Genomic DNA, 25,406 nt, shown 5'->3' on the forward strand with positions numbered 1-25,406 from the left:
TGCATTTTGGCTTCCTTGACCTTATTAGCAAATCTAATTTGCTAATAAATCCTCTGGCTGCAATCACAGGCAGTGGGAAAACTGTTCAATCTTCCCCCACCTGGCATTGCCACCAGCAAAAGTTACAGACAACTTCCGATGCATTTAAATAAGTAAGCTATCCTGAAATCTAAAAAAGAGAGACCTGTGATCTGTGCGAGTACATCAGGAGAGGGAGATAAAGTATACCTTGGGAGGCGTAACTATTGGAACGTGCATGGGCTTTCTCTTCCCACTGATGCGCAACACCCTGAACAGTGACTTCAGACTGTAGCCTGAAGTATACATGCCTTGCTGTATACAGCTTAATTTATCCTCTTCATCCCGCTTTAGGAAACCCATAGAATGGGATGGAGGGTCACACAACTTGCTGATCATCTGCGTTGTTAGTTTTTTGAAAAGGTAGAGAAAGAATGCTGAGGAGAAGGAATAAACTGTGAACTGAGCTCATGTAGCTGGCCTAAATGCATCTAAAAGTTAATAAATGCCATGTTCCACTTGTGTGGGGTTTTTTTAACCAGGAGTTCTCTATTTCAGAATTAAATTTGTGTTTTGTGAAGCCAGGGTTAGTGTTTTTACTGTGTATTGAACAGACTGAGAAGAAAGGTTTCTTACTCCTTCAGGAATCCCTGGTTTCTCCCCAGCACTGTTCCTTCAGCCCAAAATGCATTATTCCTTAGAAGTTAACCGGATGATAGGTCTTTGATCAACAGGCATATTTTTTTCTTCCTCTTCTCATTTACCTGTCAATTGAAGCAGCTCTTCCTGAAGGAACAATCTGTTTATTCAACAAAAGTGTAATGGTAGGAAGAGTCCGGGGAAACTGAGAATATGTGATTAGGAAGTGACAAAAAAAATTACTCCTAGACTGGCAAGTAGTTGTTTTCTTATCTTTCTTCTCCTCTTCTCCCTCAAACTGAAGGGCTAAAGAATCTGATAATTGCAGGAAAAAAATTCTGTCTTACAGTGGTCGTCCCAAGGGAACCTGCCTAAGCTCTTAAACTCATTGAGAATTAGACTAGGGCCTGAAATCCTGCTGAAAACTTCCGGTCTAAAAAAATTGCTTAGCTAAGCACAAAACCAGGCTACTTCTGGAAAAAGTTCAGGAATAATTGGAAGGAAGAAAAAGCAATACCTTGCTCTACAGAAGGCAGAAATCTTAGCTTCTCAGAACTCCTCACATAGTAAAACGCTTGATGTGAAAACAGTCCCCTCTACAGACGAGACAGACATGAGACCAAATTCAGCATTAGCACAAGTGGTTGCATCACCAATGCCTGCTGATGCTGGTAATTAACTTGTCACCAATTTCTCTGATCAGATCTCATTTCAAAATAAGTACACGTGATTCGTTGACCATTGTTACTGAAAATGGGCAAAGGCAAAAGTTGCTTATTCTGATATTAAAGAAGCTTGAAATAGAAGTTGTCTAGGTCAGCTGCTAGAGCTAGCAACTTTTCTGAAATTGGGTAAAAGTTTCATGTCCCAGAATGTCTTTCCCCCACTTATTCTTGCAACAGATTGCATGATTTGGGTGTGTCTGTGATTTGCAAGCCTTGATGCTACATTGAGCAGCAGAGTCTCAAGGACGTAGGAGTCAATTTATAGACAAAAGATAACTGCACGTACTATTGTGCTGTCTGTCCAGGTGTAACAGCCTTAGATTACAGCTATCAGAACATTCTTCAACCTTCATAAACAGGGATATTTTTAACCTAATCAAAGACTGAGTTGGTTTGTTTGTTTTTCTGGAAAAGAGATACATGGTAGATACTATTTTTCTTGTCAATTAGTACTGCTAATTCCAATAAGTATTTATCTCCTACTGAGACATTCAGTTTAATCTGTAAATCCAAAGTCAGTATACACTTTTCTTAAACCTTGCTCATCCCAAAGCTCACCACAAGCAAATGGATGTGGGCTTTGCAAACTCAGACTCTTAATGGATATTTAAAACATGCTGCACCTCATGAAAATTTGTCCAAAAAATTCAGAATGTACCTGTTGCTTTGAGTTTCCCTGTGGCTAAAGGTTCAATTACTTTAGGTCACCAATAAGACTGGAGGTGTACCTCCTGGAACCATAGTCATCTGGAGTTGAGTTGAGTTACAGTAAAGCTCAAGGCACAGTGAGTCTCATTGTTAAGTTAGAAATTCCTAATAATCAATTAACTGACTGCCGTTTGGCAGATCCATGGATTGACATTGAGGTAAAATTAGCCCAGATAGGCAGCTTTTCTAAAGGGGGAACACAGCTGTGTTTTAGATTTCTCCAGACCAGAATAGCTTCCACTATCCTTCAAGTCCAGTGGATATTGCAGAATGCACAGCGTATGCTCTATCTCTCTTTTTCTCTCTGATATATACACAAATTTGTATAAATACTCACTTTCCTAGATTGTGGGAAAAGCTTTTGTCTGCCGGCATGTCAAATCAAATAGAATACCTTAATAAAATGCACTTGCAAATAATAACCCATGCACACAGCAGTTATTTCATTACGATGGGTCTCTCTTGTGCCATTAAATGACTGAAGACTGTGTTGCCATCAAAGTGCTAATGTCTTAAGAAATAACTGTGTAACTCTCATCTCTTTTCAGTATGTAAAAATGATTCCTTGAAAAAAAGCAAGAAGGCTGGTGATCTAAAGATTAGTGCTTTGCTATCTTCCTGGTCTGCTAATAGTACAGAACAGTAATTATCTGTCTCAATAAAAAACTAAATCAAAGTGGTGCTGCTAGGGGGTGTGTCCTTCTTAGGTGCAGCATTTACCAGCTGCATAAGGGACTGCGCAAGTGATCCAAATACTCTAAACATTTGGTATTTTCAGCTGCCAAAAGCACTGATTGTGTAGTGTCTTTCAACTAATCTAAAACACCACTTCCCTTACTGTAGGAATTAAACTAGAACTGGGAAGAGTGAAGGCTAGGATCATTCCACCTGAGCCCTTGCTGCAGGGGACTAAAAGAAACGTCACTTAGTCCAATAATTAGTGTCTTTTCAACTTCCAAGGAATATTTCATTTTATGCTGAAGGAGAGAGGAAGATAAGTTACGATCATGAAATTGTAGAGCAATAGGGAGTTGAGCATCAGTGGTTTAGGGAGATTTTGTATGTGGTCTATTTTCTTTCAGTGAAGAAGAAGGGTTTTTTATGTAATGTGAAACCCCTTCCCCACCCCTTTTTTTGGCTTGCCCTGGTTTTGGAAGCAGTACAGAGAAGACAGTTTTTTTTCTGTAAAAAAAGACCATGGAATTCACTTATTTGCTGCTTTCCCTACACCCCCCTCTTCTTTAAAGTAAATTCCATGGCAAATTAGAAATTATATGCGGATTCCAGTATTTTTGAAAGTTCAAATGAAACTTGGTGGCATGCTAAACTTCAGAGAACATTAAGACAGATTTGAAAAACACAAGCCAGCACACCTGTGAATTTACTAGAGCGCAGTTATCTGTCTACTCTTGTCCTCTTCTTATCTTGAATTTAGCTTTACAAAGCTTAATTTACATGAACTGCATGGAAGCCAAGATACAAAGGGTTTTTTTTTTCAAGAGTACTAAATAGAAGAAAAAAACTATTCAAACTGATGTTAAAGGCATAAAATTAAACATCGCAAGAGCTTAAAGCTTAGCTTGTCATGGCTTTATAAAACAGTAGTGCAGGATTTGGGACAATACTTTTCATACATTTTTTAACAGTAAGGCCTATGGAAAGAAGCCAGACTGAAATACTTTCTTCGGCTATACCAAGTTAGTGTTATTTCACATTTCTGTGTTTTCTGCCTTTGTATTGATGGTAAGGTAAAAAATTTTAATAAGAATTCCAAATGATTATTACACTGTGTGTATATGCACTGACATCAGGCTGTAACTGGGCAGATGTCACTGTGTTTGTTAATTACAGCATTTACATGATGACTCTGTTCATCTAAAATGTCTTGAGAACGTAATATACCTGTAATAAGGAAAGCTGCATTAACAGCGCACAGAGTGCAAATGTTAGTTCTTGGCAAAGAAAAGAGGAACGCTTTTTTTTGACGACAAAAATAAGTCCCCTCATCTTTGAAATGCTAATGCAGGTCGATTAGAATTTTTATTACTGTTGCAACAGGACTTACACTGACATTTTAGTAGCTCCAGAATTACGAATCAGTGAATCATTCCCGGTGAGAGGAAGGAATACAAAGCTGTCTGAACTTGTGGCATTGCCATGTAGTTGAAACCAAACTGGCATTTTCCATGGATTTTTTTTTTTCTTATGATAGTCATAACTTAAAAGTTATATGCAAAATGTTTCCATTGTAATGTGCCAAGTAATAAACCCAGCAGTCACAAAGCTTATGCTGGAAATTTTGTCAAATCTATTACAACCAAAAGTAGAAGTATTTATAAATAACAAAATTTGGTTCTGTTCTTCACTTGAAAACCCTGCCTAATTGTTTGATTACTTTACAATATGAGCTCTTTTTAATAACAAAGAAAGCAAATTTAAATAGAAGTATTATTCCAAGAGTTTTCTAACACAATTTCACTGTAAGTTCCTAAGCTACTGAGTGGGATAAATCAAAACTAATAAACCTGAAGATCTAACGGAGGATATTTAGACTGTATTTTACCATTAGAATGGTAGCTTGATTTTTATTAAGAATGCTGTGCATGTTGTATGTGATATTTCCAACCAGTTGTCAGGTTGAGGCAAGCATTGCTAATTCTGCTGACAAGTGATGCTATTAAAGATGGGCTGTGCTTCCTGTTGCATGCATTACACTGACACTATACTTTCTTTCCTTTCCTTTTCTCCTGTGCCATGCTTGCTGTGTAGCAAATGGAATCTCTTGCAGTAAGTTGAAGTTCTTTCATATTCTTTGTCCATCTGTAGATGGGCTAATACACCCCAGTTTTACTGTTTTACTTCTAAGCATGTTTTCTTTTTTCATTATAATTTCCCTGTAGAATATGTGGTTCTACATGCAGTGACTAAAATAATTTACTAAGGTGTGTTTTGTGAAATCTAAAAATACAGTACCAAAATTCTGACACCTTCGTATGCTGTTTTAAATGGTCATTTACATAATTTTTAAAAAAGCAAGCCTTTGAATGGATATAATATGCTGGAGTGGAAGTTGGTTTTTTTTTTTATTTTAAAATTCATAAGTTTCAATTTGTCCTAATGAAAAACTACAATTTATACTTGAGAGTTATGTTTCAAAATGCTTTTGTTTATATGTTGATGAATAGTTTCACCACTATGGTTTCTAATACTTATTTAGGAAGAGCAAAAAGAGAGTTGCTTGATATGGTAACCAAATACTGAGCGAGTCAAACTTGAGTCTTCAATTTGACCTTAGTTTGTCTTCATTCAGGTTAGCAGCCAGAAGGGTGAAACAGAATCATTGCTCTCCAAGGACTATAAAAAATTGTCTGTTACATGCCAAACTATCACGAGATTATTTTTTCTTAATTATGTTATGCCGTGTCTGGTTTTCAATTAATTTTTAACTCCCTGACTACTTCAAGTATATGTGTGTTTAACTGCTACATAGTGTTGCCAGTTCTCCAAAATTTGAATGGAGTGAATTCGATCCCTACTGGAGAACCTCGGGCTGTGTCCCGGCTGGTGAACTAAGCAGGACCAGGGAGCAGGCGTGTGTGCCAGGGCTGGCGTTAGGGCTGAAGGCACCAGCCAGCCCCTCACATGCCCCAGCATGGTTTGAGAGAAGACGGGAGCCAGAGCCATTTCCAGGATGTTGTATCTAAACAGTCACTCTTTATTTTGGGAGGAGAATGGTTAGCCACACAGGTGTAAGCTTGGCAGTGCTCCATGGCCTCTCTTACAGAGAATGGCCTCTGGGCAGGTTTATTTAACTGGCAGCATCCCTCATGCCCTACCTCTTCATTCTCTTGGCCACCAATAGGTTTTGTCCCTGCCCACAAGTCAGTTCTGTCCTAGCAGGTCACACATCCATTCCCTCCCATTTTTCCCCACTGCGGATCTGTTGTGTCTTCCTTCAGCTCCTGTGGGTCTTTGCTGACATACCAGATCTGGTGGGATTCCTCCCTTCCACTGGGGGCAGGAACACTCAGACCCTGCTCAGCAGTAGCAAACATTAAACATACCGACTAAAATACCAGAAACGGATTATCCATAACAGCCCAGAGCTCGGAGCAGGCAAATGTACAGTGCTGAGCTCTGCTGCTGTGGCAGACCAATGCTGAGGTGCGAGCAGCCCCGTCTGCCTGGCCTTCAGCAGAACGAACCCGACCCGCTTGACACCTGCTGGCCTGGCGCCCTCCTCCTGCTCCCACTCTCCTCCATAAACATCCTTCAGAAGGAGACTGGTTTTAGAGTGCCCTTGGCTGATTGTTCATAGATGGGTAGTTGGTGTCCACCCCTCCCTCATGAACAAAGCTGAAATTTGCCAAAGAACCTCTCTTTTGACCTCAGTCTTCTCTGGCTGGTACAGAAATTTTGGGAACTGGAACACTAAGGATACAGTTCTAATTTTGCCTTATTAATAAAAACCTTGGCACTTAAATAGTGAACCATATGTAAATAAACACTTCAGTCAAATTAACATGTACAATGTCTAAAAAGTACTTTTTATTAGTATTTTTGCTGGCATTTGCACAGACCGCAATTCAGCAAATAGCTGAAGTACATGCTAGTAGCCAAGCACGTATGAAGTGCTTTAAGGAAGCAAAGATGTTAATAGCTGCTGCTTCTTTTCTGCCATGTTTGGCATGAAACTCTGCTCTAGTTCCTCAGAGCAAACGGAAGGATCACTGAGCCCACCCTTGGTCACCGTGTCTGTAAAAGAAGACAAATCAAATATGATTTGACATCTGTGAGGCTTTCCTGCCAAAGGGTCAGAAGGCCTCCTGACTTGTACTTACAGAATTTTCACTTCTTCCGTTATTTGCCAAAGATTAAATATTCCTCTCCTCCCCACCATGATCCAGCTGTGGAACTATGAGATTCCCCCTCCTGACAGGCACACAGATACCAGGACCATAAGCATATTAACTTGACTTCTCTGGCGGACATGCCCATTGCGTGTTATTTCAGTGTCTCTGACACCCTCTGTGTGGTGCTGCGCGTTACACTGGAAGAAACAAGTTAATATTCATAGAACAATATCTACTTAATCTGGGAGAATAAACTGTAGAAGCCAGATGTCCACTTACACGTTAAGCTCTGTTCATCTGTTGTATGGTTTCTTTAAGATGGTAGAAAATCCATGAGCTGAGGTGGAAGTTGCAGAGCTGGCATTTCCTCCTTCCTGCTCCTGGCTGGATTTATTGCTCCTCTTCCTCTCCCCTCAGAGAAGCAGGCAGGAGCTTTGACCCTCTTGAGCAACTACTTCATTGCTTCTGTCTTGGATTTTCATCCTCCCAGAAGAGGTCTTTGACCACTTCTGAAGTTTTAAAGAGTTTTATGTTCTATGCAGCAAAGTAATTTCCCCCATATTCTGCCTCTGCTTTCCAGCTTTAAACTGGAGACAGTGAAGCTAATCCACACAAACTGCTTTGAGACTGTTGCTGACATGTGCTACATGAGAGCTAGCCATCATCATTTTGATTTTCAATGTCGTGTATGACTTACCTGAAGAAGAAAGAACACTACTTGTTTTCTGAAATAGTACATGATCATACTTCAGTAAAATGTTTTTTGAGAACTGAACTATCTCAGTGTGTTTTATGAGTTATTGAAAATTATCCTAACTTACTGATCTTTATTAATTACTTCTTCTCCTACAAATCTTTCTTTAGCAATTGGAACTGTGTCAGAGATTATATAAACTGCATTTCCAGCTGCTGTTGCTTTTTCAGTCCTACTGTAAACTTATCGGACAAGTGCACGAAGTCAGTTCCATGCCAGAGGTATGTAACAAACTACAAAGCCTTACACTGAAAATACCACTTAACTTTCTTGTTCTTATTTTTCTTTCTCCGGACTTGCACCGAGGATTACACTATTCCACCCTGAATATAAGTCTGCAAAAAAACCCCTTCAATACACCAGCATCTGCATTAAAATATAGTCAAGATGCTTATTTTTTGTAAGTTACTGTACTTTCAGAGACGGGGATCTTTTGCACATTCAGCCTTCAAAATTCATTTCAGTCAGTGGTAACAAACTAGAATGACATACGAAATCTTAATTTCACTCACACACTTTACATATAGGGAAGGCTCACACTGTGTGAACATCTGCCAGTGATTTATTTTTATTTTTATTTTAATTGAGGCCTTAATTTTTAGGGGAAATGAGCCTTCTTCACACATACAGAAAACATCCTTTTCCTAGATTATTACTGATTTTATCTGAAATTTGTGGAGACACTTAGACCGGGAGCATTTGTTAGCATGACAATAAAAAAAAAATTGGTAAATTAATCTTAATATGGATGCAAAATTAAGGTTTTTGCTGGAAGAATGTATTGTAATTTCCAGCCACATAAACTGTCTCCGTTGCACGTGCATTATACTAGAAACATCAGGAGCAGTTTTTGACAAACGGCGTCCTCTCGTACCCGAGAGGGTTTTGCATCCACTCGTACCTGAGCAGGCGGAGGTGTGTAGTGTAGAACTACTTTATATTTTGACTGCAAGTGTACTGCCTGATCTTGTTCTCTCGATAAACAAATCTAAACCAGTTTAATGATTCCAAAGAGTATTAACTCTATTTTAAAAATATAATTAACTAAGAACCTCAGTGTTGTAAGTCTGTGATTTTTATAAGCTTTGTTCTTTAAATATTTTTGACAAAGTACATTATGGCTTTTGACTCAAATAGCCTTTTGTTTTTAGATAAATCTATGTATCTTACTTTAAAAAGCAATTCACAAGAACAATACTCTTAGTCAAGTTTATTTTCAGCAATTGCATAAAATATGTAATATCTTTGAGGTCACCACTTTAACTTGAATTATCATCATTTAAGGAAAGATTTAACTTGCCATTCCATACATATTTTTCTCCTGGTAAGATGTATATATTTTAAACTATTGAGGGGAAGAAGTTATGGTACTTTGCTCGTAGCTGAAAAAAAAATTGAAGCTATGAAATGTATTTTATGACAGATTCTAGTAGTTTAGAGATTCTTTATAAATGGAAATGGTTTGGTTTATCCCACGGGCTGTAGTAGTACAAAGTGTTTGAATACTTGCTGTACCTTAAGGAACTGTTCTGAAGGCTGGCTCGTAATGTGACTGGGCTGTTCACTTCTAAGAGAAGAGAGGACAGCAGGCATCATTTTACAATTAGACCTTAGTCTACATTTTAGAAATATTTTGTGTTTCTTATAAGATAATTAATTTCTGTAACTGTATTTCACAGTTACTATTTTGTTACGTGGTTATAAATAATGCAGCCAGTGAAACTGGGGAACAGTAATATGAGGAATAGCTGTTTCACCATGAAATGTGCATCTTTTGCTGGAGCCATAAGCTATTATTTCAAGGAAGTTCCATTGTTAGTTCACGTGTCGGTGGTTATTTTTATTGTGTATGAGCATGAAAAGGTAAATCTTTAGAAATGAACTGTTCACTTGTGAATTACTTATGAGTCTTGTGCCACATTAACTTTTCAGCCTGACAAAGGGTTATACAGTTCCTGTCCATCTGTTAATCATATCAGATCCTGCATGTGTTTTGTAAATAAATAACAACATCACTGCTAGGAGAAGTGTATGTTTTCTTAAACTTTTCCACTATGATATGAAAAAAGTAGCAGGGGTGAAAAATAAAAGATTGTTTAGATGAGCTTTTGGATTTTAGCAAGCCAAAAATGCAGCATAGGGTTAATGGAAGCACAAAGCTTAAAAATCTGTGGTTTGTGTTTTCCCTGTATTGTGCAGAGCACGGGGATCAAGAAAAGTCCTTGTGTTAAAATGGGGTCTTTTCCATAACGTGTACATCCAGTGTAGTTATAAGAACAGACTTAAATACCTATTCCCTTTGGTGCCTATGGAGAATGAAGATACCCATCTCTCCTCTTTCCCCTTGCAACAGCTGTTGAATATGTCAAGGGAACTGAGTGAGCTGAAGAAAAATCTTAAGGATGCTACTGCTGCCATCGCAGCTGAGCCTCTGACAACGGAATCTGAGCCCACATTCAATTCTACGGAAGCAGCTATTCAGTCCATGCTGGAGTGTTTGAAAAACAATGAACTTGTTAAAGCCGTCCGACAAATAAGAGAATGCAGGCAAGTTTTGCTACATGGCTCTTATTAGACTTGCATGTTATTAGAAAAGTATGCATTTATTATTTTCCTAACTTTATACTAAATGTGATGTGCTGAGTCAGCATAATTAATTTAATATGTTTCAACAAGGTACCTGGGGGCATTGATATTGTTAACTTTTGCAGGGGTGTGCCACAAGTAAAGATACCAAATCAGTTATACAAACATGTATGCTTGCCACAATTAAGGTGCTTAATTACATTGCATAGATCGAAAGTACTTCTGTGAGGCTCTTAAGAAGCTTTTTATAGAGCTAATTCCTTACAGGTGCATGTCACTGGCATCAGCTAACATTCAGCCCAGTTTCACTTCCACTTATTTGAATGAGTTTTCTTAAGTTGTTTTTTTAGACAATAGGAATTGCACTTTTATGTGCTTTCAGTGCCTGACACCAGAGTCTGAATAACAAATGAGTAGTGTAGAACAGTGAGCTGCTTTTGGCTTACCAGCGTGTGCGAGTCAGTTCTCCTTTCAGAGCTCTCTTACCACCTCGTTTCCGTCTGTGCTAATAAACCCATAATGATACGCACATTCTTTTCCTGTTTGATTGCAGGATTTTGTGGCCCAATGATATCTTTGGAAGTAGCTCTGACGATGAAGTCCAGACACTACTGAACATTTACTTCCGGCACCAAACCTTGGGTCAGACGGGCACCTATGCACTGGTGGGCTCCAACCAGAGCCTGACGGAAATCTGTACCAAATTAATGGAACTGAATATAGAGATCCGCGACATGATTCGCAGAGCTCAGAGTTACCGGGTCATCAATACTTTTCTTCCAGACTCCAGCATTTCCGGCACAAGTCTCTGACAGGACTCTTGTGTCCTCTTTCAAGCTGGGAGTGCTGCCCTGTTGGAGTGAGGTGGCTCGATGTCTTCTCAGCCTTACAAAGGTTTGGTCAAACTGTACTCACTCTTGTTACGTTTAGGATTTCTTCTAAAAAGATATGGGCTGAACTTCAAATGTGTAGCAATACTGTAAGGACAAAGGTAGCATAGAGCATCTGGGACAACATCCTTTGTTCTCTGTTGCACAAAAATCAATTAGCATTTCACTGAGCAACTGCAACTCACTACTGAAGAAGTGACTTCCATTGCATACCAAAGCCTACTACACTGAACAATACTTCCTTTATAGCAAATTAATTTTAGGTTGGCAAAAGTGCAATGTTTCCTTCACGAAATAATATTTTTTGTTAAAAAAAAAAACCAACTTGTACATTTTTTCCTTTTTTCTCTTGTTTGGTGTGATGTGAAAGATGGGCAGAATGAAGCTGGCCACAGAATCTCGCAAACTTGTTGGTCAAAAGCTGAGAGCCTGTGTATATGAAACAAATTGTAAATGGACTACAGTTTAATGTACACTGTAATTTGAGTATGATTACTGTATCTTAAAACAACGAGCTGCTATGAAGTACATTTCCTAATGTTACTAGGCTACTGTCTCTGAAGGTACTGGATCATATTGCAGAGGTCTGTTCTTAGGCCCCCAAGCATCATGAACGGTCTTGGTAGATTTTCTTCTTTTTTTTTTTTTTTTTAAAGGACCTTGGCTGCTTTTTACTAGAGGGTTGCTTTTATGAATATATTTATACTATTAAAGGATGGTTGATCTAATTTAACTTGCCATTTTGTAGGAGAAAGTCCCATCACAGAGTCAAATCTTTGGAACTGTTATGCATGCATATTTTTATTTAATATAAATTTTGAGTATAAAAAGTAAAAATATTAACGTGAAATGCAAGTTCTCATGTTAAGTTTCTTTAAAGAGATGTCTTATTTTATTTGTAATGTATATATAAAAGTCATACCTGTATGGGTTTTTTCTTACATTTAACTGCTGTCCAGTGTTAAATGTATGCATGTAAATCTGTTGCACATCTGAGACACTTTTATTCTGACAACTATGTAACTTATTCACTCTGTAAATACACTTACCGTTTTTGTGAAGTAACTTTGGTTGATATTTGGATCAGTACATCCATTTAACTAAAATATAAAAGTCATATATAATCGCAACAGAGTATGTTCTTGTTGTGAAGACTGTTCTTGGCTGAATCTATACTCATGCGGATGGTACCCACGATCAACAGCCCCCAAAAGACACCTTTTTCATCATTTATGGTGAAACCATTCATTACACTGAAAGAAACCAGTGACAAATTTAAGGACTTTTTTTTTTTGTCACTTGTCACACTTTGATGTGGTGGAAGCCCCATCCCTGGAAGCGTTCAAGGCCAGGCTGGATGGGGCTCTGAGCAGCCTGGTCTAGTGGGAGGTGTCCCTGCCCATGGCAGGGGGGTTGGAACTAGATGATCTTTAAGGTCCCTTCCAACCTGAACCATTCTATGATTCTGGGTAGTTATAACTCAACCAGGAAGAGTACATTGACTAAAGCAGTTTCATTACTGAAAAAAAAAATCCAAAGTGGAGGTGAAGGTTTGTTAAAAACGTCAGTAACGGTCCTGTTTGTTCCAGCGTTGGGTTTTGGTGGGGTGGGGGTTTTTTCTCATGCTCAAGGTAAAAGAAGAGCTGTCCAGCCTGCCCTATCAGCCTCGGCTCTGAGAATCCGCAAAAGCCCTCTCCCCTTCACCCCGTTTTGGTTTTCAAAATGCTTGCACAATTTTTCCATGGATCTTGAAAAATACTTGTATTGATGCACAAAAGGGGTGGAATTGACTTCTTTTACAGGTTTTCCGATTTTGCAGTCCGCAGAGCTCTGCAGCACAATTGCAGCTGCAGGACAAAATAGTTGCAAGGAAAATCACACAGATATTTTTCTGAGTAAAATAATCCACACTGTAATTGGGATTACAATTACAATTGTAATTGTAAAATAATCCCACTGTAATGCACACTGTGGTCTGCAAAAATTGTAGTGGCTGGTGAAAGCTGAGATCTGCTCTATCACTTGGCAAAATCATGCATATTTTACGGGTCACAGAATCACAGGAAAATTCAGGTTGGAAGGGACCTAAGGAGGTCATCTAGTCCAATCTCCACTTTGAAGCAGGGTCAGCCATGAGATCAGATCAGGTTACTCAGGCCTTTATCCAGTTGGGTCTTGAAAACATTCAAGGATAAAATCATAGAATGGTTTGGGTTGGAAGGGACATTAAAGATCATCTAGTTCCAACCCCCTGCCATGGGCAGGGACACCTCCCACTAGACCAGGTTGCTCAGAGCTTCATCCAGCCTGGCCTTGAACACTTCAGGGATGGGGCATCCACAACTTCTGCTGCCAGGGCCCACTGCTGGCTCCACAGCCAGCTCACGGCCAACCAAACCCCAAGGGCACTCTCTGGTGAGCTGCCCCACAGCCAGGCAAAGGGTTCTCCCCATCCAGGGGTAGGAGTTTCCTCTTGTCCCTGCTGAGTATCACAAGGCTCCTGTTGGACCATCCCTCCAGTCAGCTGACATCTCTCCAAATGGCAGCACTGCCCTCAGCTGTATTGGCTGGTCCCCCCAGCTTGGTGTCACCTGCAGACTTGACGAGCACACTCTGTTGCCTCTTCCAGGTCACTGATAACAGGAGAGGTCCCAGGATAGACCACCTGTTGTACACCACTTGTTACTGACCTGCAGGTAGAGTACAATCCTCTAACAACTACCTTGAGCAATTTGATTCAATTGGTCCTCCACTAAGTATGAAGACACCCAGAAGTTCCTTCTGCCCTGAAGCATTCTGATTCTTCACAGACACAACAAAACCCACAATGGAACCATCTAGCTTTTTTTTGCATCACTTCTAAACTTCATGTAGAGTGGAAATCAATACGTTCCCCAGGAAGCCTTGCTGAAGTCTTAGGACAATGCAAACTGCAGCAACGCCCCACTGTGCTGCTACACCACCAGTACTTTCATTAGGATTCCTCTGCATTTTGTCTCCATGAAAGCACATTCAGTTACTCCCTTCAGTTATATTTAAGCCACCCACCCTGGAGATACCTTACATGACTGGAAAGCTGCTGAGGCACAAGCCTGTATTTGAATCAGGGGCAGAAGGACTCATCCTATGTCTTTTGGGACACACCAACTCTGGAGAATTTGTTACACTCCCACCACAGATACCCCCCAGCTCAAAAGGTTTTTCCCCTCCTCGCTTGGAAAACATGCAAATCACTTTTCCCCTCATATCTTACAGACATAGTCTTTGATTATCAAACTCCTTTGACTTTTTTTTATTCATTTGACAGAGGCAGTAGGAAGAGACACTTGCAGACACATTTACCCCAGACTTTATGCTCCAGAACATTTGCATCTGCCACACTAGTTCAGTTTCAGTGACTGAATGAAAAACTTACTATTGCGGTTTCAATCTTAGCATTCCCTAAAGACAGGTTTAAAACAAAACCTATTTTCTTTAGGAAATCAAATAGGTTGTTTCCTTCCAGATATACTTTCCTCTTTCACCTCAGCAAGATGAAACTAAGGGGTAACAAACTATTGCAAACTTTTATTGTTTTTTTTATTTACAGCCTACATACAACGAAGCTATATACTTTATAAATACTACAAAAGTCTTCATCCATTATCCAATGCCAGGTCAAAAGCCTAAAGTCAAAACATTGCAGGAGACTGACAAAGTGCAAAGCACAGAACAGAAGAGGGCAATCGGCTCAGACAATGTATTTGAAGCTGTAGGTGTTATCACAGGACAGCCTCTTGCCTTTGCAGCGGCCACAGAGTTCTTGGCGATGAGGTCTCTTGGGATCAATGTGTCTTTTCTTCTGAGGGCAGGAACAACGAGTCTTTGAACAGGTCTTAAGAAACAAGACATTTTATTAGTAGTAGATCAAAGGTGCTCACTTCACATTAGACTGACATTTAGTTTTCCTTAATCTTAGCAACACATTTGGGCTGATACACTTAAGAGCTCTTGTGGTAAAAACCCTGTGGAGTTAAGCAGCAAGAGCCTTCTCACCTAGAAGCACAACACGCTACCCTATGTGTAGCTCAGCATAACACCGTATGAACAGCCATTCATGTAAGCCATCTGCAGGGGGAGGGAGCCATATCCCATTACACCTTTCCCAAATAACACTTCCTAGTACTTGGATGAAATCAAGTTTCCTTCCAGATAAAGTCAGTATCAAATTCAGCAGCTGTAAACTATTAGAGTATATGACAAACCCCAGCAGTCTTACCAGGATACAGAAATCTGTAACTTACCTGGCACTGGATTGCTTCCACTCGATAGGGATTGAAGCCCTTTTGGCATTTGCGACAGAGCTGCTTGAAGTACACCTGAAAAAAGCAAGTTCTCAGTTACTACACGGACTTGCTTGGGGTGTTCAGTACAGGTACCTAAACTTGTGCCAAAACACCCAATTTGTCACAGATTTGGTGCCATTCTTACAAATCTCAGGAGCAAGAAATGACTTGGTTAACTACCTTGTTGCTTCCAGAAATGCACCACACATAAGCGCTCTCCCATCTGGTCTTGCAGTCTTTACAGTGGAAATAGCCATACTTCTGCTCCAGAAACTGCAGAGAGAGAGGTCACTGAGCGAGCTCCAGCACCACACGCACACCCAGCCCAGCTCCCTCATGCTTTCCACCCCTGCTGGGTAACAGCCTGGGCAACACCGACCGAGGGCTGGGGGGTGTGCAGACCTGAGGGGGAACCCAGGGTGGGAACTGCTGTGCCTTCTGCTGCTCAAGAGCAGATTTCATAAAATGGGAAGGGTTGGAAGGGACCTTAAAGATCATCCAGTTCCAACCCCCCTGCCATGGGCAGGGACAACTCCCACTAGACCAGGCCGCTCAAAGCCCCATCCAGCCTGGCCTTGAACACTTCCAGGGATGGGGCATGCACAGCTTCTCTGGGCAACCTGTGCCAGTGTCTCACCACCCTCATAATGAAAGTTTTCTTCCTAATATCTAATCTAAATCTACCCTCTTTCAGTTTAAAACCATTACCCCTCATCCTATCACTACATGCCCTTGTAAAAAGTCCCTCTCCAGCTTTCCTGTAGCTCCTCCAGCAGCTGCTATGAGGTCTCTCCAGAGCATTCTCTTCTCCAGGCTGAACAACCCCAACTCTCTCAGCCTGTGTTGATAGCAGAGGTGCTCCAGCCCTCTCATCATCTTCATGATCATCTTCTCCCCAACCCGCTTCACCCTTCTTCGCCCACCACGGGCTCCACCAGGTCCCGGCCTCTCCTCAGGCCCCACACCTGGAAGGCAGCCCGCCGTCTGGGGGCCGCCGCCGCCCCCTCCCCCGGTGTCTCCACTGTCGCCTCAGTCGGCAGGGCAGTCTCCGCCCGGCTGTCCTGCTGCTCTCCGCCGCCATCCTCCGTCTTCTGCTCCTGGGGGACCGTTTCAGACACCTCCTCTTTCTCCCGGGGTGCCGCGACCTCAGGCAGGGTGAAGAGGCGGCGGTGGGCCGGCACGGGGGAGTAGAGGGCGGGGTGTCCGTGGGCGCGGAGGGCGGCGGGGCTGAGGGGGCGGCCGAGGGGCAGGGTGCGCGGCCCCAGCGAGCACTGCACGGCCGCCTCGGCCCGCAGGTTCACCTGCACCCCCGCCTCCTTAGTGTCGGCCCGGCGCAGCCGCGGCATCAGGCCGGGGTTCATCTGGGAGAGCAGGGCCTGCAGCTGGGCCCGCCGGTAGCTGTCCAGGTAGTCGGAGGGCAGCGGGCTGAGGGGGCCGCTGAGGAAGGGGCTGATGCCGCCGGCCTTGCTCTGCTTCCAGCTGGGCTGCTTCACCCCCGGGTCCCGGCCGCGGCTGGGGGTGAGGCCGCCCCTGAAGCTCTGGTAGGTGCCAAAGGGGGAATAGACAAAGCCCTCCATGACCATCATCAGCTCCTGTAGCCTCCCTGCCCTGCCTTTATCCTACCTGCAGAGCTGCTGCTAATTGGTGCTAATTGATGGGGATAATTGGCCCCAGGCCCTCAAAAAGCAGCAAGGCCCCGTAAAGATGTAATTCAGCCATAGCTGGGACAAGCATGGCTATCATAGCGCAGGAGGCTGGCTTGCTCTCAGCTCCTCTTTTTTACTCCTTAAGAGAAGGAAAAGTGAGGGTGGGATAAAACTGGGTGCCCCTCAGACAACTGAGCAAAGAATGCAGGTGATTACGTCTCTGAAAAGAAGTCTTTATAGAATCATAGAATTGCAGAATGGTTTGGGTTGGAAGGGACCTTAAAGATCATCTAGTTCCAACCCCCCTGCCATGGGCAGGGACACCTCCCACTAGACCAGGCTGCTCAAAGCCCCATCCAGCCTGGCCTTGAACACTTCCAGGGATGGGGCATCCACAGCTTCCCTGGGCAACCTGTTCCAGTGTCTCACCACCCTCACAGGAAAGAATTTCTTCCTAATAGCTAATTTAAATCTACCCTCTTCCAGTTTGAGCATCCTCATTGCTCCATTACTTGGGGATTTTCTATACACAGCTTTTCTGTCAACTGTATTGGTTTAGGAAAAGATGGAATATACATCAGTTAGTACAACACTCCGGAGGGAAAAGAATTATACTGGGAAAAGTGGCTTAATACCTGTATAATGAAATAAATTTTAGCAATACAAGCACTTACATCTTAGACTAATAGTCCTTCTTCCATAATCACATCACTGTATTTCAGTTCTAAGGTAATATAGTTAAAATAATATAATTAAATCATCCAAACTGTATGCAAGTCTTCAGAGACTGCAGAATCCCCAAATCCCTGGACCTGCTGTGATGTGAAATAATTTCTTTGCATGACTCCTCTCCACCTTTATAAAAGCGCTGCATTACAAAATTCAGTGGTTCAACAAGATAGGGGCTGGAGAAGGGCTGCTAGGGATGGTTTCTTTAAACGCTCACAGCGTATTCGAGAAAGATCCTTTCAAGTGTCTGAAATAAATCAGTAAGTAAAAGCATTTTTATGCAACAAAATGGGGTTGAGATTCAGGAAATACACATTCATCGTAGTTAAAAGCAAGATGGCTCAAGGCTCCACGTGATGCTCGGGTTTTCAAAGCACTGTCTGTATCAGCTTAAAGCAAAAACAGGGGATCGAGATGACCAAGTGAGAACTCACAACTGCACTGTGGCTGCAAAAAGAGTAAGTTGTCAGGGTGCATTGGGAGGGGGATGGAGCTTAACTTGGGAACTATGTGCCATCATTCAAAACAACAGCATGGCTTCCTCTGGAGTGCTTTGGGAAGAACCAGTTAGTGCACCTCCCCAGGACACTGCAGGATTAGAAGGTAAAGAAGTTTGTTGGAAGGAGGAGGGACATGGAAAAATTACTGTATGAAGAGACACTGAAGAAGGTGACTGATGAATAAGTAGGTGATGTGACAAAAATGTGTAAAATAAGGACTGGCGTGGAGAGGTAACAAGAAACTCTTTTATAGCACAAGAGCAGATGAACACCCGGCTGTACCACTGAACACTGGAACGTGAAACACTGGCACAGGTTGCCCAGAGAGGTGGGAGATGCCCCATCCCTGGAAAACATTCAAGGTCAGGTTGGACGGGGCTGTGAGCAACCTGATCTAGTGAAAGATGTCCCTGCTCATTGCAGGGCCGTTGGGCTAGATGACCTTTAAAGGTCCCTTCCGACCCAACACATTGTATGATTCTACAAAAATTAAAGATGGCTAACTCAAAATTGGTGATAGGAAGACTTTTCCACCCAACTTGAAGTTATTTTACAGACTCATGGCTAAGGCCAAGAATTGTATCAAGAGTCAAAGTGGGAATGAACACGTGCGTGGAGGATAGTATTTTCTTTATTGTAACATCAGCAACCATGATGATTTCACGTGCCAAGGCCTGCAAAACCCCCTAACTACAAGACGGGGCTGAGACTTCCACAGGCAGCGACACTCCATCACAGCACGGCTGCAAGGCTCCTGCAGCCTTTTTTTAGGACGTTGGTGTTGTAATAAATAGCCAGATCCCTCAAACAGAAATGGCACTTATTTTATTATAGGGACAAAGTCAATAAAGCAAAAGCACAGCACTGGGGGCATGACTCAAGTCAGAGGCACACCAGCTAGCACTTCAACCATGTCTTATATACATTCAATATTGCATACGTATTCACTATTTTAGGCAGAGTAATTGTTTATGATGATTGATTATCATTAGTCCCATTTCTCTTCTATTTGTGCGTTTCCTTCTGACAATTGTTTCTGAGGATCGATGATCTTCAGCTCCCTTTTCCCATGCATCTGTTTCCTTCTGGTAGGATCGGTTATCATCAACTCCCTTCTCCTATGCATCTGTTTCCTTCTGTTAATCACTTGTGGAGTCTTTTGGAGAAGTTCTCTTTTGTTTCTCTCCGATGTTTTTCTTCATGATGTTTTTCTTCATAGCTGCTGTTAGTTGTTACCTTTGAGGTTTCTCGTGTTTCCTAATTTACTAAAGGTTAGTTATCCTTATAAGTCAAATATTTATAGCCTTGTTATTATGGCGAAAGCCAACAATACCTTCACTATTTTTCACAGTGTTAACCGCCATTAAACAGCAAGCCGGAACACGCCGAGCTTGGCCGCCACGCTTCATTTCTGCTGGGGACGCGTGAATACAGGCAGCCGGCCCACATTTGCCTCAGGGCGCTCCTTTTTTGTAGCGAGAGGCATCAGCCTCGGAGGGAGGGCGTTCACGGAAGACATCGCGCTTCCTCCGACACCGGCGGCCTCCCCTAGCGCCACCCCGTCCCCGCCTCCTGTCCTCCCAACCTCGCTGAGGAGAGGTGGTGGCGCTCATTACACCGCCCCCTTTCTGTGACGGGGAGGGCGGGCTCTGCCATTGCGCAGGCGCCCGAGGGGGGCTGTTGGCGCCAAGCTTTGAACGCGGAGGGAGGGGGCTGCTTCGCCTCTCCTCGCCCCACGCGTGAGGCGATGCCGCGGCCGCCGCGCCGCCCACGGGGCCGGAGGGAGGTAAAGGCCCCGCGTGTGGCTCAGCCCTGCCGTGTGACCTCCCGCACACTTCGCGTGGGGGGTGTCCCGGCTGTCTCTGGGGGTTGAACGCCGTGCGGGGCCCCCTCCTTCTCCTCACAACCTGCGCGGGGGTTTGCGGTTACCGGCCTGCCCGGGGCGGGGGGGGTGGTTGGAGCCCGTCCTCTGAGGCCGTTCGGCCCCGTGGGGATGTGGGGGGGTTTGGGGCTCGTCCTCTGAGACCCCTCGGCCCCGTGGGGGGATTGGGCCCCGCCCTCTGAGACCCGCCGGCCCTGGGAGGGGGGGACAACCGGTGGCGGCCCCGCAGGCAGCGCCCCGTGCGTGGGTGGCTCCCCGGCAGGGGCTTCCCCGAGCGGGAGGCGGCGTGGATCGGTCGCTTCGCCTTCTAAAACGTACTTCTGAGGCAATTTTGCACTTCTTTGACGTTCTGTCCTCGGGTAGCCTCTACCCTGTCTTTAAATGCCTGTCTGCCCTGTCGTTTTGGTAAAGCAGCTGCAGCCTGGAAAACTGATTTTACAGTGGAAGCAATAAATGTGTTAAAATAAACTGGAAAGTTTCTATAGCAATCTTATTTATACCTGATTTTTAATACAACGGGGAAACTGGCAATGTTTGCTCTGCTTGAAAGCAGCTTTATATCAAATTCTTGGCACGTGAGTTGTAACGGTGGTAGTAGTATATATTCTAACATATAGGAGTGAGTGTGGATTTTTTTATTTGTGCTTAAAATAACTCAAAAGCGTTCTGTGCATTCCATCTTGTTTTTCTCCTGTATTTGCTGAGTATCTTTATTATCTCTGTTATAATTCCCTATGATCTGCTTGTCTCTTGTTTCATACCATGTTCATCATTGCGGTGTTTGAACACACGCATCACCGTCGTAAAGCAGATGGGTTACAAATCACCTACCAAGAAATGCAGGAAAACAGGGTTAAGACTTCTAGTCCCATGACATTAGAATAGTACTGTATGAAAGTGTTTTCTTATTTCTCAGGTTTTTCAACACCTGTTCCTGTAATGTTATGGATAAGAAAATGGCTTATGAACCTGTGGAAAGACCAACTTTCTTTGAAATATTTAAGGCACGTTGCAGTGAATCAGGTACAGTTTCTCTAGGGCAAATAATTTTTATTAAGGTTTCTTTCTGGACATAGATATTTTATACGCATGTATGTTCCATAGAAAAGCATTATGCAACTCGTTAGCTGCTGCTCTTCTTGCCCTAAATCTGTATTTGCTAATAGCTATTTTTTATATATATTTCTTTAAATTTTTATTTGTAGCTTTTTTCATAAATGTGTGCTCAGTTACTTTTTTTGCACTTCTTTTCTAGCTGTGGCCTCCTTATGTACTCACATGCAGACCAGGTTTAGTCTTCTGCCAAGTGCACCTGTAGTAGTATGACTTATTAATGTTAAAAGGATCCTGTTTAACTTGCCAGTCTGAGTAAAATAAGAGATAAACTAAAAGCCAAAAGTGCACTTTTCATTTTAAAGAAACTGGATATTTATTAGTTTTGTTAAGGTTCTGAGAATTTGGGCAGGCATTCTTTTATTCTTTAATGGGTATCAGAGTTCAAAGCTATCTAGATACAAAATAAAGAGAAGTATAACAATGGAAGGAGCAATGCAATTTGCTGCTAGCATTTAAATGCCTAATGTATTTTCACATCTTGCATGGAGAATTCTTTTTTCCTTTTTTTTTTCCTTTTTCATGTAATTTTCTGTATGTTTTCTTTCATAGACTTAGGGCCTATTAGTCTCAACTGGTTTGAAGAACTCAGCGCAGAAGCACCCCCATATGAGCCTAAATTGTTAGGAGAACTTGATGGTCCCTTTGGCTGGCTTGATCAAACATCTTTTAAAACTCCAAGGGCAAAATTCTCTACATACAGTCAGTTGGCGTCAACTCCACTAATTTTTAAAGAACAAAATATGATACTGCCACCTTATTCTTCTCCTGGAAAAGAACTGGATCAGAAAAAAATAGGAGAAAGTGAGTAATTTTCATTTTTTTTTTTTAAATTTTCATAAGCAAGAGACTTTGTTTTACCTTTTGTTGTTGTAACTGATGATTGTTAATGTAATAGATGATACTGCTGCAGAAATTGTACGACTAAAACACTCATCTTAGTAGGCTTCTGAAGACCATCTATAAAAAAGTGGAATTAATCTTAATAATGAATTCAGCCTTGCAATAAATTGGTAATGTATATACAAAGTTCCCTGTAGAAAGGATATTGTCATGATCCTAATAATCTAGATGCTGTTAATATAAGGAGGTACAAGTTTATTAATATAACCTGTTGACTCAGAATCAGAGTGAATTTTTTTTGCAGTCTCATCTTTGTTCTATGCAAAATCTCTGAAAATATTTTCAAGAGAGAGAATGATGTTTATCATGCTGAATTATGAGACAATCTGCAGGGCACTCCTTAACCTTTCTTAGTATGTTTTAGAAGCACTAAGCTCTTTGAGTTAGTAAAACTGTAAGTTATGGAAAGAAGTTACACTTTTCCATTTGGAAACAAGGAATTCTACCACTTCCATGAGGTACTTCTCATTACATTATTTCCAAATCCCAAGTATGTCATGAAAGTACATGTCACTGCTCCTTTTTGATGTACCTGCAAGCCATAGTGCCTATCCTCCTTGGACAGAGAGAAGAATCTTTTCTATGGAGAATGTATGCAAGATTTTATATAAGAATCTTTTGTATGGAAGAATATCTAACTCTGTTCCTGCAGTATCTGATTTGCCCATTTACTGTGCAAATGTGTCTGTGCCCTCCTAACCATAAGATGAGCTTTTCTAAACAGGTTACAGACAAACGCAAGACTCCCTTTATTACCTGAATCGTTACCGGATCCTAAAGCAAAGTCTTTAAAGGTGTAGAACTGTGCTGCTGTTCAAATATACTTTATAACATTGCTTCCATAGAATATTGTTACCCTGTTTGTTTTTAAGTTTACTGCTGAACTTCTGCTGAACTTATTCTCAGCTGAGAACATGTTTTTTCTAAATGTAGCTATTTGGACTTTTACATTCCCGAGTGAATTCTTGGTAGCATTTAATAAATTGCAAGCAAAGGAACCTTATGATTCTTCTGTTTCAAAATGGTTACTTTTGCTCTGTGTTTGTGCATGTGGACGTTTGTATACACTCCTAAGGAAGGGACAATGACTATTTCGAAGATGACTAGCCTGAGATCTTCTCCTGATTTTCTTGGTTAGAGCCAACTGCCTTGTGTACCTAGGTTTTCTTCTTGTGAAAACAAGAGCATGGATGGAAGCTGATGGATTTCACCTTGGTATGGTACTGAGATGCAGCCGTGCTGTGCACGTGGACTCAGAAGCAGAGAGGAATGCAGAAACTTAGGTGTAATTTCTGATATGGAAGTTGTTGGAAACTTCTGAGTAGGAATTCTTTTTAGTAGTTGCTTGTTCGTGTGAGGGGCTCACTGTTCAGAGGATTCTGCTGCTTTGGTGGGCACACTCTTTCTCTTTGGCCTGGAGATGCATAGCATATAAATTGCTACTGCTACCAGTGACAGTGCCTCCACTAACAGTTCCAGAAAAAATTTTTGCTTTATGCTGCTTGTTCAAATTAAGAAGTGTATGTCATAAGTAAATTTGAGGGAAAGCTGGTACAAATGCATGTTTGCATGTATTAAGTTTCTCTTAAGAATAACTACTGCAGTGACAAGACAGACATAATACAGTATAGTAAAACTGAAATGAAATATGTGACTTGAATAATATCAAGGAAATATACTGAAAAACATATATATCAAATGAATAAAGTGATATAATGAGCACTTTTGGCTGTGCATTTGAAATGCGTTCAGCATTATTTGGGTACAGAACTTGAAGGTGTTCAAAACAACTAGGGGAAAAGGTAGAGTTTTTTTAGTTTTTTTTAACTAAAAATCAGATGTTGCTTTTTTTTTTTTTTGAAGCTTATCTTTAAACTTTAGAATCGAAACTGTTACTTGTAGCTCTGCAAGGTTGTGTTGATTATTATCTTCTGTGTTTTAGGCAGAGAGAATTTGATAAGCCCAAGTATTACAAGAAGAAAAATAGATCAAGAAAATGAAATGCTTGCTTCTCCTCCTGGTACCTGCTACAACTGCCTTGCTGCTAGGTATGCTAAATATGTTAACACAAATAGAAAATAAACTGGATTTTAAGCAAAAAGAAATATTAAGACTACCGTATTTGATAGAGTTCTTTGGAGCAGTCAGTAATCTTGTATGCTTACGATACTAGTAGGATGGTAAGTAAATTGAAAATAAAACACTAGCTAATTTTGAAGACACTGTTGCTATTAGGAGTTCTTCCTTTCTATTTTTCTACTCGTTCACAGCTGGCATATGGCATTTGTTGACATTATTTCAGCTTCCCAAATCCTCAACATCCAATGCAAGGAAGAGTAGTATGTATCATGTGATTCTCAAGTAGTAATTAGTAAAGCTATTTATTTTACTGAGCTTTTTTAGTAATAGCCTTGATTTCTACATTTAAATGTATATATTTCAGATCAATCTGATAAAAGTACTCATGTTGATTATAAGAACAGTTAAACTGATTATTTAAACTGATTCTTTAATTAAAACCAACTAATTAAGCCAGTTTCCGTAGTTTCATACAGCATGTTAAGCAATGCATGGTTATATTGAAGTCTAGTATACTATTTGTCAGACAAATCATTGTTGAAAACTAACATTTCACAAAAGAAGCATTTTACAGTTTGAAATAAACTTATGGTAAGGTTTAAAATGCTGAATGATGGTTAGGAGAAATCTGTGTTTTATTTAGTCAGGGAAATAGCTGTGGTTTCAAAGAAAGAAAATAATGGAGGTGGTAATACATGTAACGTCTGAAACATCTACTTGTTTCCAGAAATTGATAAGTGAAATTAATATTTTTTAATTTGGTTTTGTCTTGCAGTCCGACTATTTTAAGGAATACTTACAGAACACCTCAGAGAAATAATATTCATGGTTTGTATTTTCACTTTTTTGGTTTTACAAAATATCTGATATCTGTAGATATAAATCCTTAGGTATTGTTTAATGTCCTTATTACATAATGTTTTCTAGGACCATACGGAAGCTTGTTTTGCACACCAAAACTTTTGGAGGTAAATATTTTATTCCTGCATTTTGTTTTCTTTTTCCTGAGTAGTCATTTAGAATTCTTCGTAGAAATAATAATTGTCAAATATATTT

At 41.2% G+C, this 25,406-nt stretch overlaps 3 protein-coding genes and 1 long non-coding RNA gene across 16 annotated transcripts in view; 2 read left to right on the plus strand and 2 right to left on the minus strand.

The window, feature by feature from the left end:
• Positions 1 to 12,297, plus strand: part of FRY (FRY microtubule binding protein) — a 252,364-nt gene extending 240,067 nt beyond the window's left edge. For 11 of the 13 annotated variants that reach the window (XM_054201901.1, XM_054201922.1, XM_054201892.1 and 8 more), the window contains 4 exons: positions 4,860 to 4,877; positions 7,808 to 7,918; positions 10,051 to 10,244; positions 10,837 to 12,297. In XM_054201901.1, the coding sequence (XP_054057876.1) occupies positions 4,860 to 4,877; positions 7,808 to 7,918; positions 10,051 to 10,244; positions 10,837 to 11,095 (582 nt within the window). In that variant the 3' untranslated portion in view covers positions 11,096 to 12,297. The remainder of the gene's footprint in view (positions 1 to 4,859; positions 4,878 to 7,807; positions 7,919 to 10,050; positions 10,245 to 10,836) is intronic. The other 2 variants (XM_054201847.1, XM_054201884.1) reach the window with 1 other exon arrangement.
• On the minus strand, positions 6,708 to 7,338 carry LOC128909784 (uncharacterized). The gene is made up of 3 exons (XR_008466519.1): positions 7,223 to 7,338; positions 6,932 to 7,140; positions 6,708 to 6,845 (listed from the first exon to the last, which is right to left on the minus strand). It is a non-coding gene; the product is annotated as an uncharacterized LOC128909784 (long non-coding RNA).
• Positions 12,298 to 14,769: 2,472 nt separating the features above from the next.
• On the minus strand, positions 14,770 to 17,075 carry ZAR1L (zygote arrest 1 like). Its single transcript, XM_054183887.1, has 4 exons — positions 16,464 to 17,075; positions 15,679 to 15,771; positions 15,457 to 15,531; positions 14,770 to 15,047 (listed from the first exon to the last, which is right to left on the minus strand). Exons 1-4 carry the CDS (start codon positions 17,073 to 17,075, stop codon positions 14,904 to 14,906), a joined length of 924 nt encoding a protein of 307 aa, XP_054039862.1. The 3' UTR covers positions 14,770 to 14,903.
• A 2,977-nt stretch (positions 17,076 to 20,052) lies between these two features.
• Positions 20,053 to 25,406, plus strand: part of BRCA2 (BRCA2 DNA repair associated) — a 42,850-nt gene continuing 37,496 nt past the window's right edge. Inside the window, exons 1-6 of the mRNA XM_054202951.1 lie at positions 20,053 to 20,159; positions 21,172 to 21,278; positions 21,921 to 22,172; positions 24,214 to 24,319; positions 25,126 to 25,178; positions 25,278 to 25,318. Of these exons, the coding sequence (XP_054058926.1) occupies positions 21,200 to 21,278; positions 21,921 to 22,172; positions 24,214 to 24,319; positions 25,126 to 25,178; positions 25,278 to 25,318 (531 nt within the window). The 5' untranslated portion in view covers positions 20,053 to 20,159; positions 21,172 to 21,199. The remainder of the gene's footprint in view (positions 20,160 to 21,171; positions 21,279 to 21,920; positions 22,173 to 24,213; positions 24,320 to 25,125; positions 25,179 to 25,277; positions 25,319 to 25,406) is intronic.

Source organism: Rissa tridactyla, chromosome 1, assembly GCF_028500815.1.
Source record: "Rissa tridactyla isolate bRisTri1 chromosome 1, bRisTri1.patW.cur.20221130, whole genome shotgun sequence".
Taxonomy (NCBI): Eukaryota; Metazoa; Chordata; class Aves; order Charadriiformes; family Laridae; genus Rissa; species Rissa tridactyla.